The 22,167-nt window shown below is 48.0% G+C and overlaps 1 protein-coding gene across 1 annotated transcript in view; it reads left to right on the forward strand.

Moving 5' to 3' along the window:
- The first annotated feature begins 5,687 nt into the window (after window positions 1–5,687).
- Window positions 5,688–22,167, forward strand: part of PEX6 (peroxisomal biogenesis factor 6) — a 34,444-nt gene continuing 17,964 nt past the window's right edge. Inside the window, exons 1-11 of the mRNA XM_075863776.1 lie at window positions 5,688–5,782; window positions 6,227–7,151; window positions 17,645–17,796; window positions 18,422–18,505; window positions 18,849–18,942; window positions 19,021–19,157; window positions 19,235–19,343; window positions 19,421–19,629; window positions 19,873–20,068; window positions 20,570–20,646; window positions 20,792–20,915. Of these exons, the coding sequence (XP_075719891.1) occupies window positions 5,688–5,782; window positions 6,227–7,151; window positions 17,645–17,796; window positions 18,422–18,505; window positions 18,849–18,942; window positions 19,021–19,157; window positions 19,235–19,343; window positions 19,421–19,629; window positions 19,873–20,068; window positions 20,570–20,646; window positions 20,792–20,915 (2,202 nt within the window). The remainder of the gene's footprint in view (window positions 5,783–6,226; window positions 7,152–17,644; window positions 17,797–18,421; window positions 18,506–18,848; window positions 18,943–19,020; window positions 19,158–19,234; window positions 19,344–19,420; window positions 19,630–19,872; window positions 20,069–20,569; window positions 20,647–20,791; window positions 20,916–22,167) is intronic.

The following is a 22,167-nucleotide window of genomic DNA, read 5'->3' on the forward strand; positions in this document are numbered from 1 at the left end:
GTAGCATTATCCTGGGTCGTGTAGCATTATCTTGGGTCGTGTAGCATTATCCTGGGTCGTGTAGCATTATCCTGGGTCGTGTAGCATTATCCTGGGTCGTGTAGCATTACTCTGGGTCGTGTAGCATTACTCTGGGTCGTGTAGCATTATCCTGGCTCGTGTAGCATTATCCTGGGTCGTGTAGCATTATCCTGGGTCGTGTAGCATTACCCTAGGTCGTGTGGCATTATCCTGGGTCGTGTAGCATTATCATGGGTCGTGTAGCATTACTCTGGCTCGTGTAGCATTATCCTGGCTCGTGTAGCATTACTCTGGCTCGTGTAGCATTATCCTGGGTCGTGTAGCATTATCCTGGGTCGTGTAGCATTATCCTGGGCCGTGTAGCATTAGCCTGGGTCGTGTAGTATTATCCTGGGTCGTGTAGCATTATCCTGGGTCGTGTAGCATTATCCTGGGCCGTGTAGCATTATTCTGGGTCGTGTAGCATTATCCTGGGTCGTGTAGCATTATCCTGGGTCGTGTAGCATTATCCTGGGTCGTGTAGCATTATCCTGGGTCGTGTAGCATTATCCTGGGTCGTGTAGCATTATCCTGGGTCGTGTAGCATTATCCTGGGTCGTGTAGCATTATCCTGGCTCGTGTAGCATTAACCTGGGTCGTGTAGCATTATCCTGGGTCGTGTAGCATTATCCTGGGTCGTGTAGCATTATCCTGGGTCGTGTAGCATTATCCTGGGGTTGTGTAGCATTATCTTGGGTCGTGTAGCATTATCTTGGGTCGTGTAGCATTATCCTGGGTCGTGTAGCATTATCCTGGGTCGTGTAGCATTATCCTGGGTCGTGTAGCATTATCCTGGGTCGTGTAGCATTATTCTGGGTCGTGTATCATTATCCTGGGTCGTGTAGCATTATCCTGGGTCGTGTAGCATTATCCTGGGTCGTGTAGCATTATCCTGGGTCGTGTAGCATTATCTTGGGTCGTGTAGCATTATCTTGGGTCGTGTAGCATTATCCTGGGTCGTGTAGCATTATCCTGGGTCGTGTAGCATTACTCTGGGTCGTGTAGCATTACTCTGGGTCGTGTAGCATTATCCTGGCTCGTGTAGCATTATCCTGGGTCGTGTAGCATTATCCTGGGTCGTGTAGCATTACCCTAGGTCGTGTGGCATTATCCTGGGTCGTGTAGCATTATCATGGGTCGTGTAGCATTACTCTGGCTCGTGTAGCATTATCCTGGCTCGTGTAGCATTACTCTGGCTCGTGTAGCATTATCCTGGGTCGTGTAGCATTATCCTGGGTCGTGTAGCATTATCCTGGGCCGTGTAGCATTATCCTGGGTCGTGTAGTATTATCCTGGCTCGTGTAGCATTATCCTGGGTCGTGTAGAATTACTCTGGGTCGTGTAGCATTATCCTGGGTCGTGTAGCATTATCCTGGGTCGTGTAGCATTGTCCTGGCTCGTGTAGCATTATCCTGGGTCGTGTAGAATTACTCTGGGTCGTGTAGCATTATCCTGGGTCGTGTAGCATTATCCTGGGTCGTGTAGCATTATCCTGGGTCGTGTAGCATTATCCTGGGTCGTGTAGCATTATCCTGGGTCGTGTAGCATTATCCTGGGTCGTTTAGCATTACTCTGGGTCGTGTAGCATTACTCTGGGTCGTGTAGCATTATCCTGGGTCGTGTAGCATTATCCTGGGTCGTGTAGCATTATCCTGGGTCGTGTAGCATTATCCTAGGTCGTGTAGCATTATCCTGGGTCGTGTAGCATTATCCTGGGTCGTGTAGCATTATCCTAGGTCGTGTAGCATTATCATGGGTCGTGTAGCATTATTCTGGGTCGTGTAGCATTACTCTGGGTCGTGTAGCATTACTCTGGGTCGTGTAGCATTATCCTGGGTCGTGTAGCATTACTCTGGGTCGTGTAGCATTATCCTGGGTCGTGTAGCATTATCCTGGGTCGTGTAGCCTTACTCTGGGTCGTGTAGCATTATCCTGGGTCGTGTAGCATTATCCTGGGTCGTGTAGCATTATCCTGGGTCGTGTAGCATTATCCTAGGTCGTGTAGCATTATCCTGGGTCGTGTAGCATTACCCTGGGTCGTGTAGCATTACCCTGGGTCGTGTAGCACTACCCTGGGTCGTGTAGCATTATCCTGGGTCGTGTAGCATTACTCTGGGTCGTGTAGCATTAACCTGGGTCGTGTAGCATTTTCCTGGGTCGTGTAGCATTATCCTGGGTCGTGTAGCATTACCCTGGGTCGTGTAGCATTACCCTGGGTCGTGTAGCATTACCCTGGGCCGTGTAGCATTATCCCGGGTCGTGTAGCATTATCCTGGGTCGTGTAGCATTATCCTGGCTCGTGTAGCATTATCCTGGGTCGTGTAGCATTACCCTGGGTCGTGTAGCATTATCCTGGGTCGTGTAGCATTATCCTGGGTCGTGTAGCATTATCCTGGCTCGTGTAGCATTATCCTGGGTCGTGTAGCATTACCCTGGGTCGTGTAGCATTATCCTGGGTCGTGTAGCATTATCCTGGGTCGTGTAGCATTATCCTGGGTCGTGTAGCATTATCCTAGGTCGTGTAGCATTACCCTGGGTCGTGTAGCATTACCCTGGGCCGTGTAGCATTATCCCGGGTCGTGTAGCATTATCCTGGGTCGTGTAGCATTATCCTGGCTCGTGTAGCATTATCCTGGGTCGTGTAGCATTACCCTGGGTCGTGTAGCATTATCCTGGCTCGTGTAGCATTATCCTGGGTCGTGTAGCATTATCCTGGGTCGTGTAGCATTACTCTGGGTCGTGTAGCATTATCCTGGGTCGTGTAGCATTATCCTGGGTCGTGTAGCATTATCCTGGCTCGTGTAGCATTATCCTGGGTCGTGTAGCATTACCCTGGGTCGTGTAGCATTATCCTGGGTCGTGTAGCATTATCCTGGGTCGTGTAGCATTATCCTGGCTCGTGTAGCATTATCCTGGGTCGTGTAGCATTATCCTGGGTCGTGTAGCATTACTCTGGGTCGTGTAGCATTATCCTGGGTCGTGTAGCATTATCCTGGGTCGTGTAGCATTATCCTGGCTCGTGTAGCATTATCCTGGCTCGTGTAGCATTATCCTGGGTCGTGTAGCATTATCCTGGCTCGTGTAGCATTATCCTGGGTCGTGTAGCATTATCCTGGGTCGTGTAGCATTACTCTGGGTCTTACTATGGGACAATGGATAAATGGTTTATTTCTTGCATCATTGGCTTCTGGTCGAGAGATATCTTTTTCCTTATTGATTTGGGAATGACTTTCTCGGGTGGTAACATCATCAGACCCGCGTGTGCCCACCTTCTAGTCCCCCCTCTAGTCCCCCCTCATATTTATGTATTTTATCCGCCGTTATATCGCTCGTCCTTGTTTTGTATTGCTAAGTCTTTGAATAAAACGATTACAAAAAAAAATATCTTCACCAGTTCTGAGGTCTCCGAGTCTTAGAAATCACCGTTTCTTAGGCCTCACGTGCACTTCCGTTGCCCGCGTACGGCCGCTAATGATGGATCCGTGAAACACGGACTGCACCTGGATGGCTTCCTGGCTTCCGTGTTGAGTCCGTTGTTTCAACAGACCAAACAAATGGAATGGCCGAGACTGTTCTATCAAAAACGGGCGGGAGTAGGACCTGTCCTATTTTTGTCGGTACAGCCACACGGTTCCGTTAAGACCACAGAAGTGCGCGTGGCGCCATAGAAGTGAATGTGTCAGCGAGCGTTACAAATCGTTACAAAAACTGAAGAAAATAACTGAAGTGGCAGAGGCCGTACTCTTCTTGTACTCTGAAGGGTGTTTCTCATGTAACTAAGACCGAATTCAGACGAACGGAGCGTAAAACAAGGGTCGCCACAGACGCACGTATTTCAATAATTCTCCGCGTGAAGGGTCAGTTGAAAAGTAGAAGACGTCTTATTTTCTCCAGTTTTCACGGATCCCCATAGACTCAAGTCTATGGGGATCTGTGATTACGGAACCGGCACGGGGGCAGCTCGGACGTGAAAAACATCCCATTTTATATGTCGGAGTTTCACCACGTTCGTGTGAATCTGGTCTAAGGCCTCGCACACTCCAGCGTGTTTGGTCTGTGATATTCGCTCCGCACGTCGGCCGCATTTCCCGGACTGAACACAGCGCAGGACGCCGGGCTCCTAACATCATAGATATCTCTGACGCCAGGTGTCACCGCCTCGCTGCGGGAAACTGAGAACGATTACAGAGAACTGCGACGCCAGGAGCCCGGTCCCTGCAGTGCGTTCAGTCCGGGAAATGCGGCGAATATCATGGACCAAACACGCTCGGCCTCAGGGTACGTTCACACGCTTAGCAAAAAACTTCTGAAAATACGGAGCTTCAAGGGAAAACAGCTCCTGATTTTCAGCCGTTTTTTAAGCTTCTCGCGTCCGTCGGAACAGAACGCAGTTTTTCCTATTGAAATGAATGGGCAGATGTTTGGAGGCGTTCTACTTCCGATTTTTGGCCCAAAAATAAGCCGTGTGAACATACCCTTTTGCGTATGTGCACATGTTGTGTCTTCAGCCGTTTTTCAGGCCGTAAATGTCCCGAAAAACGGCTGAGAAATCTGAAGCAGAACGCCTCCAAACATCTGCCCATTCATTTCAATGGGAAATACGGCGTTTTGTTCCGACGGGCGTTTTTTTACGCGGCCGTTTTGAAAAACGGCTGCATAAAAAAACTGTCGCGAAGAATAAGTGCTTGTCACTTCGTGAGACGTTTAGGCTGGATTCACACTGAATTTTTTGACACGGAAACCGCACCGCAAAACTCGACAAAAACCGGCTGAAAATGCCACCCATTGATTTCAATGGGAGGGGAAGGCGGTTTTCTCCCGCGAGCGGTAAAACGGCTCATGGGAGAAAGAAGCGACATGCCCTATCTTCGCGCGGTTACGCCTCTGACCTCCCATTGACATAAATGGTAGGCAGAGAAAGCGTATTTTGCGTTTTTTTGCGTTCAATGGCCGCAAAAAACACAGTGATAATCGGCGTGCAGGCAGAGGAAAATCTGCCTCTAACTTCCAAACTGAATTTTGAGGCAGATTTTACGCCTGCAAAAAACTCTGTGTGAACCCGGCCTTATGGAGCCGTTTTTCATTGACTCTATAGAAAAAACAGCTAAAAAAACGCAGCTAAAAACGCTGCGAGTTGCTAAAAAAACGGCTGAAAATCAGGAGCGGTTTTTCCTTTGAAAACAGCTCTGTATTTTCAGACGTTTTTAGTTTTGTGTGTGCACAGAGCCTTAGACTCACACCATAGGGTCCGGTCAGCAGAGCATTTCTCCCAATCCCACAAATGTCCCCTCTCCCCTGGACCAGTGAGCAGTCTGCCGAGTGTGACAGAGGAAGAGAACATGAAGGTCTGCTGGGCTACACTAATATGGCCGCCCTCTAGTCGGCGACTGGTAGTGACGTCAGTAAAGGCGCTGATTATGAACTGTCCTTTGATCCCGGAAGTTTCCGGTATGGTCGATCGTCGGGGCCCGGGGGGGCCGCTGCTCTTTGTTCGGACGAGGGGCCCACTGACCCCGCGCCGCTTTCTGCTCAGCTCTCCCCCGGCCCTGGACTGGGTGCTGCTCGGGGTACAGAGTCGCAGGGTGCCGGCACCCCGGGGACCGCTTCTTGTCCGCCGGGGGGAAGTTATGCCGGAGACTGGAGCCCTCGTGTTAGACACCCGTCCCACCCTGCAGGGCATACTGGGGCCAAACACCCGCATCAGCCGCATTGAAGTAAAGGAGTACAACAGGGGACGACCCCAGAGTAGTGCGCATAAAGAGGGGGCACCCAGGGGAGAGCAGGAGAGGGCACCCAGGGGAGAGCAGGAGGGGGCACCCAGGGGAGGGCTGGAGAAGGAGGAGGGGGCACCCAGGGGAGAGCAGGAGGGGGCACCCAGGGGAGAGCAGGAGGGGGCACCCAGGGGAGGGCTGGAGAAGGAGGAGGGGGCACCCAGGGGAGAGCAGGAGGGGGCACCCAGGGGAGAGCAGGAGGGGGCACCCAGGGGAGGGCTGGAGAAGGAGGAGGGGGCACCCAGGGGAGGGCTGGAGAAGGAGGAGGGGGCACCCAGGGGAGGGCTGGAGGAGGGGGCACCCAGGGGAGGGCTGGAGAAGGAGGGGGCACCCAGGGGAGGGCTGGAGGAGCAAGGGGCACCCAGGGGAGGGCTGGAGGAGCAAGGGGCACCCAGGGGAGGGCTGGAGAAGGAGGGGGCACCCAGGGGACGGCTGGAGAAGGAGGAGGAGGTACCCAGGGGAGGGCTGGAGAAGGAGGGGGCACCCAGGGGAGGGCTGGAGGAGCTGGGGGCACCCGGGGGAGGGCTGGAGGAGCTGGGGGCACCCAGGGGAGGGCTGGAGGAGCTGGAGGCACCCAGGGGAGAGCTGGAGCAGGAGGGGGCACCCAGGGGAGGGCTGGAGCAGGAGGGGGGAACTTGGGGTGGGCTGGAGACTGAGGGGGAACCCCGGGCTGGTCAACAGGAGGAGGAGGAGGGGGAAACCCGGGCTGGTCAACAGGAGGAGGAGGGGGAACCCCGGGGAAGCGAGCCGGGCAATAACCAGAGACCCAAGGAAGACCACAAGGGGGCTCCCTCCTTGGTCGATCTGGTTGTGGATGGTTCGAACTGTTTTCTGGATGTTGCTTTTGTCACCCCTGATCTCCATTCTCCGCTGGTCTCCAGTTTTGCTCGAACGCCTCTTCCTCTGAGGCTCCGTGTGGCCCCTATTGATGCTGACTCATTGGTTCGGGCCGGGAGGCTGCAGGAAGTTTGGGGCACCGTGGATCGGAGCTCTGCCTTGTGGGTGAGCAGGGAGCAGCTGCGGGCGCTTGGCCTGTACCACCGCGAATGGGTATGGGTGTCTGTACCATTGGACAGGAGCGGCACCAGGAAGGCACCAGTGCAGGGTAATAGAGGACGGCACTTGGCGATGATAGTGGCTGCCGAGCTCTGGTTGGGGCATCCACACAAGTACAATCACCTGCTGAGCAATCCATGCCTGCCACCAAGAGACGAGCCCACATATCCCGGGAGTGTGGCCGCTGGCACCGCCGTCATCTCCGCCACCCTGGCCTTCAACCTGACATCTGGAACCAGCTCTTTCAGCGAGGTCCTGATACAGGTGAGAAGAGGCCAGGGCCCAATGTCCCGATCTGTGGGTATGTGGACCCACTGGGCCGTACCGGGATAGCAGCTGGCCAAACGACAGTGTACCAAGTTAATAAATATAGTCCAAGCACAAGGGTACCTGTGATAGTCCAGACAGTAGCAGCGGCAGGCACAGATGGGATCTTGACGGCAGACAAGACAGATGACACCAGACGTGGCCAATGGCAGTACCCGACTCCAACACTATAGAGGGCACAGGAGCAACTACAACATGGGATACAGGGAACAGGATAACACTAAGGGACCATTTGCTAAGACTAACATGGGTAAACACAACAACGCTCAGGCAAGGAGTGAAGGGGCAGGGCCCTTCTTATAGTCCAGGGTGATTTGGGAGTAATTAGTTAATTCTTAACGTGTGCACGCTGGCCCTTTAAGGCCCAGAATGAGCTCATGCGCACACCCTAGTGGTCACTGCAGGACAGGACGGTCACATGTGCTGGCATCTTCGGTGGGGTAGATGTCCGCAGGATGAAAGGGCTCTGCGACCGCGGCCGTTACACCCGATACACACAAAGATATTCCATGTACAAATACATATCAGTCCACATGCCAGGAAGGAGCCTGAGGTGTATGACCTCTATTCACATAAGCGCTGATGAGGATTAGTTTAGGAATATATATTCATCCGCATGATAGCCCACATACCAGAAAGGTGTCCGGGATCAGAGCAGACTGTAACCCCAAGATGATGAAAGACAATGAGCACAGTAGGGTTATGTTGGGGGTAATGCTGTAGGGGAAAGGCCGGGGGGTTCTGTGGTAACGCCAGGGGGTTCTGTGGTAACGCTGGGTGTCTGTGGTAACGCCGGGGCTCTGTGATAACGCGGGGGGTCTGTGGTAACGCCGGTGGTCTGTGGTAACGCTGGTGGTGTCTGTGGTAACGCCGGGGTGTCTGTGGTAACGCCGGGGTGTCTGTGGTAACGCCGGGGTGTCTGTGGTAACGCCGGGGTGTCTGTGGTAACGCCGGGGTGTCTGTGGTAACGCCGGGGTGTCTGTGGTAACGCCTGGGTGTCTGTGGTAACGCCGGGGTGTCTGTGGTAACGCCGGGGTGTCTGTGGTAACGCCGGGGTGTCTGTGGTAACGCCGGGGGGTCTGTGGTAACGCCGGGGGGTCTGTGGTAACGCCGGGGGGTCTGTGGTAACGCCGGGGGGTCTGTGGTAACGCCGGGGCTCTGTGGTAACGCCGGTGGTCCTGTGGTAACGCCGGTGGTCCTGTGGTAACGCCGGTGGTCCTGTGGTAACGCCGGTGGTCTGTGGTAACGGCGGTGGTCTGTGGTAACGCCGGTGGTCCTGTGGTAACGCCGGTGGTCCTGTGGTAACGCCGGTGGTCCTGTGGTAACGCCGGTGGTCTGTGGTAACGCCGGTGGTCTGTGGTAACGCCGGGGGCTCTGTGGTAACGCCTGTGGTCTGTGGTAACGCCGGGGGCTCTGGTAACGGTGGTGGTCTGTGTTAACGGCGGTGGTCTGTGGTAACGCCGGGGGGTCTGTGGTAACGCCGGGGGCTCTGTGGTAACGCCGGTGGTCTGTGGTAACGCTGGGGGCTCTGTGGTAACGCCGGTGGTCTGTGGTAACGGCGGTGGTCTGTGGTAACGCCGGGGGCTCTGTGATAACACCGGGGGCTCTGTGGTAACGCCGGGGGCTCTGTGGTAACGCCGGGGGCTCTGTGGTAACGGCGGTGATCTGTGGTAACGGCGGTGGTCTGTGGTAACGCCGGGGGCTCTGTGATAACGCCGGGGGCTCTGTGGTAACGCCGGGGGCTCTGTGGTAACGCCGGGGGCTCTGTGGTAACGCCGGGGGCTCTGTGGTAACGGCGGTGATCTGTGGTAACGGCGGTGGTCTGTGGTAACGCCGGGGGCTCTGTGATAACGCCGGGGGCTCTGGTAACGTCGGGGGCTCTGGTAACGCCGGGGGCTCTGTGGTAACGCCGGTGGTCTGTGGTAACGCCGGGGCTCTGTGGTAACGCCGCGGGTCTGGGGGGTTTGGGCTTATAATGGTTAGATTATGATGTCCTGTATAGCGGATACTAGACATCATAAGGATGAACAACGTCCCAGGTCCGCCATCTGTCCATATCCCGATATACTGCAATACATTAGTACTGCTGTATATCATGCAAGTGATCCAACGATCGCTGCTGCAAGTCTCCTAGGGGGACTAATAGAAAAAGGGAAAAACAATTAAAAGTTAAAAAAACAAACCCCTTTTCCCATTTTTCCCCTAAAGTAATGTTAAAAAAGTTAACATAACTGGTATCGCCACATCCGTAAAATTCTGGACTATCACAATATGGCGTTGTTTAACCCGCTCGGTGATCGCCATAAAAATAAAAAATGATAAAACGCACAAATTGCTGTTTTTTGGTCGCCTTACCTCTCAAAATAAATGAAATAAAAAGTGATCAAAAATTTGCATATACCTCAAAATGGTATCGGTGAAAACTACAGCTCGTCTCGCAAAAATTAAGCCCTCACATTGCTAAATTTACAGAAAAATACAAAAGTTATGGCTCTCAGAATATGGCGACACAAAACATTTTTATTTTTTTTAGCAAATTGTTTTTTTTGTTTTTTTAAAGTGGTAAAACATAAAACAAAACATGAATTTGATATCGCCGTGATCGTATCAACCTGTAGAATAAGGTGAATATGTAGTGTACAATGCACTAGTAATGAGATGGTATATCAGCACATAATGATTCCACCACTGTCACCAGTCATATCATATTACAGTGCACTAGTAATGAGATGGTATATCAGCACATAAGGATTCCACCACTGTCACCAGTCATATCATATTACAGTGCACTAGTAATGAGATGGTATATCAGTCCATAGCGATTCCACCACTGTCACCAGTCATATCATAGTACAGTGCACTAGTAATGAGATGGTATATCAGCCCATAATGATTCCACCACTGTCACCAGTCATATCATATTACAGTGCACTAGTAATGAGATGGTATATCAGCACATAATGATTCCACCACTGTCACCAGTCATATCATAGTACAGTGCACTAGTAATGAGATGGTATATCAGCACATAAGGATTCCACCACTGTCACCAGTCATATCATAGTACAGTGCACTAGTAATGAGATGGTATATCAGCACATAAGGATTCCACCACTGTCACCAGTCATATCATAGTACAGTGCACTAGTAATGAGATGGTATATCAGCACATAAGGATTCCACCACTGTCCCCAGTCATATCATAGTACAGTGCACTAGTAATGAGATGGTATATCAGCACATAATGATTCCACTGTGCTGATATACCATCTCATTACTAGTGCACTGTACTATGATATGACTGGTGACAGTGGTGGAATCATTATGTGCTGATATACCATCTCATTACTAGTGCACTGTAATATGATATGACTGGTGACAGTGGTGGAATCATTATGTGCGGATATACCATCTCATTACTAGTGCACTGTACTATGATATGACTGGTGACAGTGGTGGAATCGCTATGGGCTGATATACCATCTCATTACTAGTGCACTGTACTATGATATGACTGGTGACAGTGGTGGAATCGCTATTGGCTGATATACCATCTCATTACTAGTGCACTGTACTATGATATGACTGGTGACAGTGGTGGAATCATTATGTGCTGATATACCATCTCATTACTAGTGCACTGTACTATGATAAGACTGGTGACAGTGGTGGAATCGCTATGGGCTGATATACCATCTCATTACTAGTGCACTGTAATATGATATGACTGGTGACAGTGGTGGAATCATTATGTGCTGATATACCATCTCATTACTAGTGCACTGTACTATGATATGACTGGTGACAGTGGTGGAATCGCTATTGGCTGATATACCATCTCATTACTAGTGCACTGTACTATGATATGACTGGTGACAGTGGTGGAATCATTATGTGCTGATATGCCATCTCATTACTAGTGCACTGTACTATGATATGACTGGTGACAGTGGTGGAATCGCTATGGGCTGATATACCATCTCATTACTAGTGCACTGTACTATGATATGACTGGTGACAGTGGTGGAATCATTATGTGCTGATATACCATCTCATTACTAGTGCACTGTACTATGATAAGACTGGTGACAGTGGTGGAATCGCTATGGGCTGATATACCATCTCATTACTAGTGCACTGTAATATGATATGACTGGTGACAGTGGTGGAATCATTATGTGCTGATATACCATCTCATTACTAGTGCACTGTACTATGATATGACTGGTGACAGTGGTGGAATCATTATGTGCTGATATACCATCTCATTACTAGTGCACTGTACTATGATATGACTGGTGACAGTGGTGGAATCGCTATTGGCTGATATACCATCTCATTACTAGTGCACTGTACTATGATATGACTGGTGACCGTGGTGGAATCATTATGTGCTGATATACCATCTCATTACTAGTGCACTGTAATATGATATGACTGGTGACAGTGGTGGAATCATTATGTGCGGATATACCATCTCATTACTAGTGCACTGTACTATGATATGACTGGTGACAGTGGTGGAATCGCTATGGGCTGATATACCATCTCATTACTAGTGCACTGTACTATGATATGACTGGTGACAGTGGTGGAATCGCTATTGGCTGATATACCATCTCATTACTAGTGCACTGTACTATGATATGACTGGTGACAGTGGTGGAATCATTATGTGCTGATATACCATCTCATTACTAGTGCACTGTACTATGATAAGACTGGTGACAGTGGTGGAATCGCTATGGGCTGATATACCATCTCATTACTAGTGCACTGTAATATGATATGACTGGTGACAGTGGTGGAATCATTATGTGCTGATATACCATCTCATTACTAGTGCACTGTACTATGATATGACTGGTGACAGTGGTGGAATCATTATGTGCTGATATACCATCTCATTACTAGTGCACTGTACTATGATATGACTGGTGACAGTGGTGGAATCGCTATTGGCTGATATACCATCTCATTACTAGTGCACTGTACTATGATATGACTGGTGACAGTGGTGGAATCATTATGTGCTGATATACCATCTCATTACTAGTGCACTGTAATATGATATGACTGGTGACAGTGGTGGAATCATTATGTGCGGATATACCATCTCATTACTAGTGCACTGTACTATGATATGACTGGTGACAGTGGTGGAATCGCTATGGGCTGATATACCATCTCATTACTAGTGCACTGTACTATGATATGACTGGTGACAGTGGTGGAATCGCTATTGGCTGATATACCATCTCATTACTAGTGCACTGTACTATGATATGACTGGTGACAGTGGTGGAATCATTATGTGCTGATATACCATCTCATTACTAGTGCACTGTACTATGATATGACTGGTGACAGTGGTGGAATCGCTATTGGCTGATATACCATCTCATTACTAGTGCACTGTACTATGATATGACTGGTGACAGTGGTGGAATCCTTATGTGCTGATATACCATCTCATTACTAGTTAACTTTATTATGATATGACTGGTACTAAACAAAGAGAAAAAACACACGGCGCCACATAGTGCAATTATCCAACGGTCATAGGAAAACAATGCTATTGCAATTTGCACTCACCTAGAGAAGTTATGCTGACCAGGCACAACACTGTTGAAGGGTATAGAACAAATCTCCATGCAGATCACCGTTGTGGAGATGCGTGGAAAGGAAACACACCCAGGGTGTGTACAGCCAGATTCGAGGTATAGCTGCTGCCCAGGTCTAAAAGCCGGTGAACGGAAATTCACCGCCAACGATAAGGTAAAGGCGAAGAAAAAAGGGACCCATAGCAAGGCACTGCTATACTATTTTGTATTTTTATTATATGAATGAATACAGGCTACGCGTTTTGACGCAGGACATGCATCTTCATCAGGCCATAAATATACAAAAAAACATTATACATATATATATATACATGTCAATGTAAAACTAGGGGCCAATCACAGGGAGGAAACAGGGAGGGGACAAGGGAAACTCCGGAGGAAAACGGAATCCCGCTAGGAAAAACAAAATGGATTGATTAATACAATATGTATTGAATTAAACAGAAAGACCTGTATGATAAATGAGTTTAAAACAGTCAAAAACGTATACAAATTTATAACTGGCAATGAGAAGATGCTAAAACCGCACTTAAATTGATGTTAAAACGTGAGTCACATTAGAAGGCTGCAGGATTATATCAGCCGAAGGCAACTGGTATTGATACACTATTAAAATTCATGATATTGGAAACATTATTTACTCTTTAGCAGAGAGGATGAAAATCTAATTGTCAATTGAACGGGAAAGAAGAAAAAAAGAAAAGCGACAATTATCAAAAAATAATTAAAAACCAAAAAATACATATGACAAGTTACTATAATAATTCTAGATGGAAGTCATGATTTTATAAACATTAATTTGCTCATAAAGGACCAAAATACAATTTTACGCTAAGAAGAGGACTGGTAGCGTGCAAGTTGTCATAACAACACCTGTCATATGAAAATGGATACGTAGGAAATATATTCGATTGGAGAAAGATTTATACTGTGTTCAAACCACACAATTACGATCTATCCTCAATGAAAATCAAACAACAACTGCAAAAGAAAAATGTATTCCTATACAGTGATGGGATAATGAAAAATATATATACAAAAAACAGATGAATTGGCTCTTCAGAATATGAATAAATCTAAACCCTTACACCATTAGTGGTTGACAGAAAATGAGAATGAATTCAAGAGTATATATATAATTCTATCTCATAGTAAGTGATCTAAAATCACATAAAAAGCATGAATTATTGAAAAACAAAAAATATATCAAAAAACGAATAACATCTATGACCATTTGATACAATAATTTTAAATTGATGATTTAAGAAACTTTATAATGTCCATACTAGAAATGTAAATGTACATTACGGGGGAGATGGTTCGCATTCCCGTTGTCATAGAAAACGCCTATAAACAAATAGCCTGATTGTAAAAGAACAACATATCGCTTGATCAATTAAAATCGAATAATAGATGTGACCGTTTGATGCAAAGAATCGATATAAAATTCATGACATTATAACAATAAAAGACCAATAATACGTTAGATAGGAGACAAATAGCGTCCCCGTTAATACGATGGCTGGGTGTGTGACGGGGAATTAGAAAGTATATTTTCTAATCTAGAGAGGACTCACTGATGTCATTCAGGGTGCAGTGTACACAGTTTATATATCCAATACTTCTCTCGCTGTTTCAATCTATTAGTGTAATCTGCCGGTATTTGCTCAATGGGAGTGATGCTTATACAGTCAAAATGACAATTATGTCTATATAGGCAGTGTCGGGAGACACTTTGTTTGGAAAAACCTCTGTTGACATTTGACCTGTGGTTGTTAATCCTATTACGTAGGGTTTGGGTGGTACGTCCTATATATTGTAACTTACAGGTGCATTGTAGGAGGTCAATGACATATTCACTGCCACAGTTTATGAAACTCCTGATGTGAAAAGATTCTGATGTGACTATAGAAATAAAATGTATTGTTTTGTGTGTGATGTTGGAACAACACATACATCTAGGTTGCCCACAACGAAGTGATCCTAAAACTGTTGGTTGTAGTCTCGGAATATATGGAATATCTTTATTCTGCAATTTTCTAGGAGCTAATAAATTCTTGAGTGTTTTGGGTCTTCTGTAAGTGACCTTGGGTACAGGTGGAAGTGACCCCTTTAGAACCGGATCATTACAAAGAATATGCCAATGTTTATGTAGGATTGACCTGATAGATTTATTCCCAGTGTTGAAAGACGTGATGAAATTATATTTATAATCGGAAAGATCAGCTTCCTTTACCTCCACTATTTTTATACATTCTTCTTGAGTCCTTTTCGTTGCTTTAGATTGTGCTCCTTCAATTAGACTAATCGGGAAGTGTTTCTCCCTAAACCTTTTCCTTAAAATCTGACATTCGTTTTTAAAATCATTTGGATTGGAGCAATTTTTTCTAATTCTCCGAAATTGTCCAAAAGGGACATTTCGGAGCCACGGAGGATAGTGGGCACTGGTGAAGTCAGGATAGCTATTTACATCCACTGATTTGAAATGTGTTTTTGTTGTGAATGTATCCCCATTCTACTGATAGTCAGGTCTAAAAAATCTATTTGTTCCTCAGAATACGTGTGCGTAAAATTCAGACCATAAGAGTTTATATTTCAAAATTCGATAAAGGAAGTGGCTAAGGCCTCATCACCTCTCCAAACGAAGAACAAATCATCAATAAAACGTTTATAGAAGAGTATGTTTTCCCTGAAGCGATGATCACACAGTATATGATTTTCCTCAAACATGACGGTGTAAAGGTTTGCATAGGATGGGGCAAACCTAGAACCCATTGCGCATCCCTTGGTTTGACGATAATATTTATTATCAAACATAAAAGTATTGTGTTGTAAAATAAAATTAATACATTGTGTTAAAAAATTGATTTGCTCACTTGGTATGCGGACATCCGAAGATAAATAGTGGGCGATAGCTTCAATACCTAAAATATGTGGGATATTGGAATATAATGCAGATACGTCTGCTGTAAGGAAACTCACTTTATTAAAATTTTGACTGCAATTAAAAGCGTTACGATCTCTGATAAGATGTGATGAATCCATGAGGAAGGAAGGTAACTCAAGGACGAAGGGCTGGAGGTGTAAATCTATAAAATGAGACAGATTGCTCGTGAGGGAACCTATACCAGAGATAATGGGCCGACCTGGTGGGGAACCATGGACTTGTGGATTTTTGGTAGATGGTATAAAAACGGTATGTTTGGAAATGAGACTGATAAAAACTTTTTTCTTTTTTTGATAATAAGCCTTTAGTAAAAGCTGACCCAATGAGATGATTCTATTCAATGAGATCAGATGGTATAGTGTTATTCACCAATTTCTCATAAAAAGTGGCATCTGATAGAATTCTGTATGCCTTTTTAATATATTCCGACCGATCCTGGATAACAATACCCCCATTGTCGGCTGAGCGTATCACAATCGAATGATTATTCTGAAGGGATTTTAGAGCCCTTCTTTCACAAGAAGAGAGGTTGTCAATTACCATATTAGGTTTTTCCAAAGATTTGAATTCATTACCAACTAAAGTGGAAAATGTGTCCAAATAAGGACCTCTGTGGTGTAAGGAATAGAAAGATGATTTAGAATGTACCTCCACCTGAACAGGTAGTGGTGCAACTATGGGGGGAATGTCACCAGGAGAAACAGGCAAAGGAACCACACTAGGTATTAACGAAAAATGTCTAAGTAGGGTCAATTTCCTAATAAATCTATTCAAATCCATAAATAAATTAAAACCATCAGGCATGGAGGTGGGGCAGAAGGACAACCCTTGGATAAAAGTGCATTTTCATTGTTCTTAAGAATATAATTAGAAAGATGAAATAATTTTATTGTTTTGGGCTGTATTTCTTTGGGAGTTTGGATTGATTTGGTGCGTCTATTTTTCCCACCTCTACATCCGCAATATCTATTTCTAGTTTTCTTTTTGTTGAAATTTTTGGGAAGAAGGAAGTTATTGCCTGTGATTTGGGACTCTTTAGGTATGGTAGAAGAAATTCTTGTGAATGGGAAATAGGAGTGACCGGAGGTACAGCAATTTGTAGGGGAAGCCCTAAAAAAAGACACCGTGGATAAGGTATTATCCATAAATTGGGACTGTTCATTGAAGTTATTAATGGGTTGTGAAGGTAATTGATCTGAACTGTCATTGGTTAACTGTGTTTCATGTATGGATAATTCCAATAAACTTTGTTACTGCCGATATCGTCCATCTATTCAGTGTGAAACCACAAGTTGCATCTTGAGCGATTTGTAATCAGAACCTCTGAGTAAATGGAGTGATTGAGCAATAGATCAAGGTTTCTACTTGTCCAGGAAAGAGGTGGGAAAATGTTGGTTGTCAATAGATCTGGTGGTATTCCAGACCTGGGAGACCCAAGTAATACATTTATAATTCAACACAGAGAACGTCTCTGCTCAAAAAATGCTCTGCATGGAAAGAGATTCCGGATTATTTATGGCGATGATGGAGACATTTTTTTGGGGGGAATGAGATGGGGCGGGGGGTTGTTTGCTGGTTGAAAAAGTAAATGAAGGTAAGTTTGGTAAATATTTGTACACCGTGATTTCGTATAGCGCACGTCTCGGTGGAATTTATTGCGATATTCTAATGGGTCGTCATGAAGCTGATCAGAATGAGACTTGTCCTGGTGCGAACAGGTTATGGTGCTTCTAAGTTGTCTAAATATCAGGCCATTTGACGTAAAACTGCCATCCGGTGTTGTCACACGTTCCTCCTCACTGGTTTTAGAATGTGAAGATGTTCTGTTCATTTACTGATCTTCCTTTCCTCCGTGTCAGCGTTTCAGCAATGAGCCGACGCGGGAAGGTCGGTCCGCTCTGGTGGAGCCTCCGGTGGCCACGTTGCTTCATGTAGATGTGGTGAAGTCTCCCGCTTACAGTAGTGACGACACATACCAGCAAGCGTTGTGTCAGCATTTCCAAACACCCAGGTCAGCAGCTGACGTCCTGCATCACGTCCATCGTCACGTGTCCTTCTTGTTTGGTCTCTTGCCTCAGTATTTGTCCCTTGTCCTTTATGCCCATCATTGTTTTTTATTTTCTTGCAAAAACCTTCCCCAGATTCTTTATCCTCCCTTACATTACGGGTGACTTAAATTTCCTTCACTTACATAATGCAGCCCTCGTTTCTGTCTCGGGGCTGGCGCTCTGCCCTCGTTTCTGTCTCGGGGCTGGCGCTCTGCCCTCGTTTCTGTCTCGGGGCTGGCGCTCTGCCCTCGTTTCTGTCTCGGGGCTGGCGCTCTGCCCTCGTTTCAGTCTCGGGGCTGGCGCTCTGCCCTCGTTTCAGTCTCGGGGCTGGCGCTCTGCCCTCGTTTTAGTCTCGGGGCTGGCGCTCTGCCCTCGTTTCTGTCTCGGGGCTGGCGCTCTGCCCTCGTTTCTTTCTCGGGGCTGGCGCTCTGGCCTCGTTTCTGTCTCGGGGCTGGCGCTCTGCCCTCGTTTCAGTCTCGGGGCTGGCACTCTGCCCTCGTTTCTGTCTCGGGGCTGGCACTCTGCCCTCTTTATTGTTCATTGCTGTTCTCCTTTTTCTGTTGTGTAATAACTTCTCTCTCACTTTAGGGCAGTCCAGGTGGGTGATGTCTTGTGTGTCTCATGTCTCTCACATTCTGAATTTCACCTCAACAAGTCACAGATCCCAGTAAGGTTTGTAACTTCTATAACGATGGCATATGTAATCCTGGGTCTCTCCCAGAGTGCACGTCTGTTAACATGTATGTAATCCTGGGTGTCTTCCTGAGTGCACATCTGTTAACATGTATGTAATCCTGGGTCTCTCCCAGAGTGCACATCTGTTAACATGTATGTAATCCTGGGTGTCTTCCTGAGTGCATGTCTGTTAACGTGTATGTAATCCTGGGTGTCTTCCTGAGTGCACGTCTGTTAACATGTATGTAATCCTGGTGTTTACATGTATGTAGGCTTCAGGTATTTTGTTTATTCTTTTCCAACAACCTCATTGTCCTGAACGTCTTGTGTCGTTCTCCAGATGTCCAGATCTCTACTTTAAGGTGCGAAAAATTGAGGGAGAGGAAGGCAATGAAGGCTACGTGGCCAGCACCAGTCACACCACGCTCTACCAGGTTAGAATACACAGAATACATGTGTGGTGTGTGTATGATGTTCTATGTCCTCACAGCGACCTCTACGTCATATGACAGGTGGGCAGTGTATGCAGCTTTGTCCCTTCCTTTCCATCCCGTGATGGTCACGTATTCTGGAGCAGTTTATTCCCGGCCGGCCTGTCACACGCAGTGGATGACGTCTGTCGGATACTCCTGCCTCATCTGCAGAGCACGTATGTTTCCATACCCTGTGATTCCTTCCCCAGCTGTGGTGCCGTATTACTTAACTTTGCTCTCCTCATCACAACAGTGATGTTCTTGGGGCTGGAGGTCACGTTCTTCTCAGTGGTCCTAAAGGCAGCGGTAAAATGATGGTGGTGCGAGCCGCGTGCAGCCGCCTGAACCTACATCTGTATCAGGTGTGCGCCTCATGTCTGTCTCAGGCCACTCTACAACCTCCTGCCTGTGGGACTTACTCACCTTGTGCTTTTTTCAGGTTGAGTGTGCGAGGCTGTGCCGGGAGAGCAGCGCCAGCAGCATCTCACGTCTGCGCTCCGTATTCTCTCGTGCCCAAGATTGTCGGCCCTGTGTCCTACTGCTCTGTCACCTGGATCTGCTGGGGAAGGACAGAGATGGCTCCGGAGAAGACACACGACTCATCTCTGCTCTGTCCAACCTCTTCCTTGGGACAAGTCACACAGACCGGTAGAGCGAGTTCCAGGGCGGAGGGCAAAACATCCAAGTCTCACCCTCCAAATGTGCTAAATAACCATTGTGATCATAGAAGAGACAGACGTGACAGGAGGAGGTCTCCACTAGACTGATAATTCTGCCATCATACAGGAGAGACCTCGCTCTGTCATGTCTGTCTCTTCCGTCATCACAATAGGTCCCTGTTACATGGACTGGAGCTGCCCTCACCCTCATACAGACTTTTTTTGTTTGCAGGGAACTGCCTTTTCTGGTGGTCGCTACAACCTCTCGAGCACAAGCGATCCCTCTGGATCTCCAGACTTGCTTTCTACATGAGGTTTCCCTGAATGCGCCTACAGAAGAGCAGCGTCTTTCCCTCCTCACTGTGCTGACTGCTCCGCTTCCCCTCAGCAGAGACGTGGACCTCCCTCACCTGGCACGCAGGACTGCGGTGAGAATATCACAAACCACTGTGCATAGTCCAGATTTTACCTTGTACACATTTTGTGATGAGCAGTTTCACTAGTATTGAGCAGGTAGCGCCCCCTACAGTAGAATCCTGCACTCTCTGGTACATGCATGGGTTTGTCATTTACTTTTCAGTTTTGGTAACGCTGTAGACTTCTCTGCTATCCTCTGGAGAAAAAAAAAAGCCCACTGGTAACCAATTGATTGTGGTGGGAGAGTCCGTTCTGCTGCATCTGTTTATACTGCACTTCTAGGATTCCTCCATGACGTCTGAAGGAGACGCAGCAGTGAATGTGACTCTTCCTCTTGTCTTCCTCGTGTCTTCCTCGTGTTTTCCTCGTGTCTTCCTCGTGTCTTCTTCGTGTCTTCCTCGTGTCTTCCTTGTGTCTTCTTCGTGTCTTCTTCGTGTCTTCCTCGTGTCTTCTTCGTGTCTTCTTCGTGTCTTCCTCATGTCTTCTTCATGTCTTCCTCATGTCTTCCTCAGGGCTTTGTGGTTGGGGATCTCTGTGCGTTGCTGTCAAGAGCTGGACGTATCTCCTGCACCAGGATCCGCGATTCCTGGTTAGTTCCCACGTCCCACATCTCCAGTTCTTCTGGATTTCATCATCTATAAGTTTTACTGCATTTTTCCTGCCCTCGCTGGACTTCTCCTGTCCCCTCGGCCTGGGCTCCCTCCCTCTTGGCTTATCACTGTGCTTGTTTGTAGTTCTCTTTCGGAGGAGGATGAAGAAGGTCACTTGGCTGCTGGTTTTCCGGTCACATCTCGGGATTTGGATTGTGCACTTTCTGAATTGCAGGAGGCTCATTCTGAAGCCATTGGTGCCCCGAAGGTGAGTCCGTCTTGACAGTCTCATTTCTATCAGAGCGCTCTCCAGGCTGCTGCACCTGCTGATCTCCTGCTCGGACCCTGCTCACTCCCATGTACAGAACTGGTGTCCTCACATAATCACCGGGAGGGAATCTGGGCTGTATGAAGTTGAGTTTTTAAAAAGTGTATTATCTGCTAATTAAAAGCTTAATAGCCATGTTAATTGTTTTATATACAAACACTACATACAACTGACCAGACCATATACTGTAACGCTTTATTGCAGCCAGGAGGCCACCACTCCGAGCAGGGGGTGTAGAGACCCAATATAAATATGTATTGCTGCATGTATACAACAAGTATTTATAGGTAACTATTAGATAATACATTCAGTTCTCTCCTGTTTGCAGCCCTTCCCTCCCCCTTAACAGGTAACGACAGTGTCTCCTCAGTGAACGCACCCCCCCCCCCCCCTCGGCTGCAGAGCTGTCTGCTGTGTCTGTGCTTGCTCTGTCCTGTGGCTCTCTTCTCTGTAGCTCGCTCTCTTCTCTCTGTGGCTCGCACTCTCTCCTCTCTGCAGCTCGCACTCTCTCTCTCTTCTCTGTGGCTCGCCCTTTCCTCTGTGGCTCGCTCTCTCTTCTCTGTGGCTCGTTCTCTCTTCTCTGTGGCTCGCTCTCTTCTCTATGGCTCGCTCTCTCTTCTCTGTGGCTCGTTCTCTCTTCTCTCTGGGGCTCTCGCTCCCCTCTCTGGGGCTCGCGCTCCCTCGCTCCCCTCTCTGGGGCTCGCGCTCCCTCGCTCCTCTCCTCTGGGGCTCGCGCTCCCTCGCTCCTCTCTTCTGCGGCTCGCGCTCCCTCGCTCCTCTCTTCTGCGGCTCGCGCTCCCTCGCTCCTCTCCTCTGGGGCTCGCTCTCCCTCGCTTCTCTCCTCTGGGGCTCGCGCTCCCTCGCTCCTCTCCTCTGGGGCTCGCGCTCCCTCGCTCCTCTCATCTGGGGCTCGCGCTCCCTCGCTCCTCTCCTCTGGGGCTCTCGCTCCTCTCCTGTGGGGCTCGCGCTCCCTCGCTCCTCTCCTCTGGGGCTCGCGCTCCCTCGCTCCTCTCCTCTGGGGCTCGCGCTCCCTCGCTCCTCTCCTGTGGGGCTCGCGCTCCCTCGCTCCTCTCCTCTGGGGCTCGCGCTCCCTCGCTCCTCTCCTCTGGGGCTCGCGCTCCCTCGCTCCTCTCCTCTGGGGCTCGCGCTCCCTCGCTCCTCTCCTCTGGGGCTCGCGCTCCCTCGCTCCTGT

Source organism: Rhinoderma darwinii, chromosome 4, assembly GCF_050947455.1.
Source record: "Rhinoderma darwinii isolate aRhiDar2 chromosome 4, aRhiDar2.hap1, whole genome shotgun sequence".
NCBI classification, from domain to species: domain Eukaryota; kingdom Metazoa; phylum Chordata; class Amphibia; order Anura; family Rhinodermatidae; genus Rhinoderma; species Rhinoderma darwinii.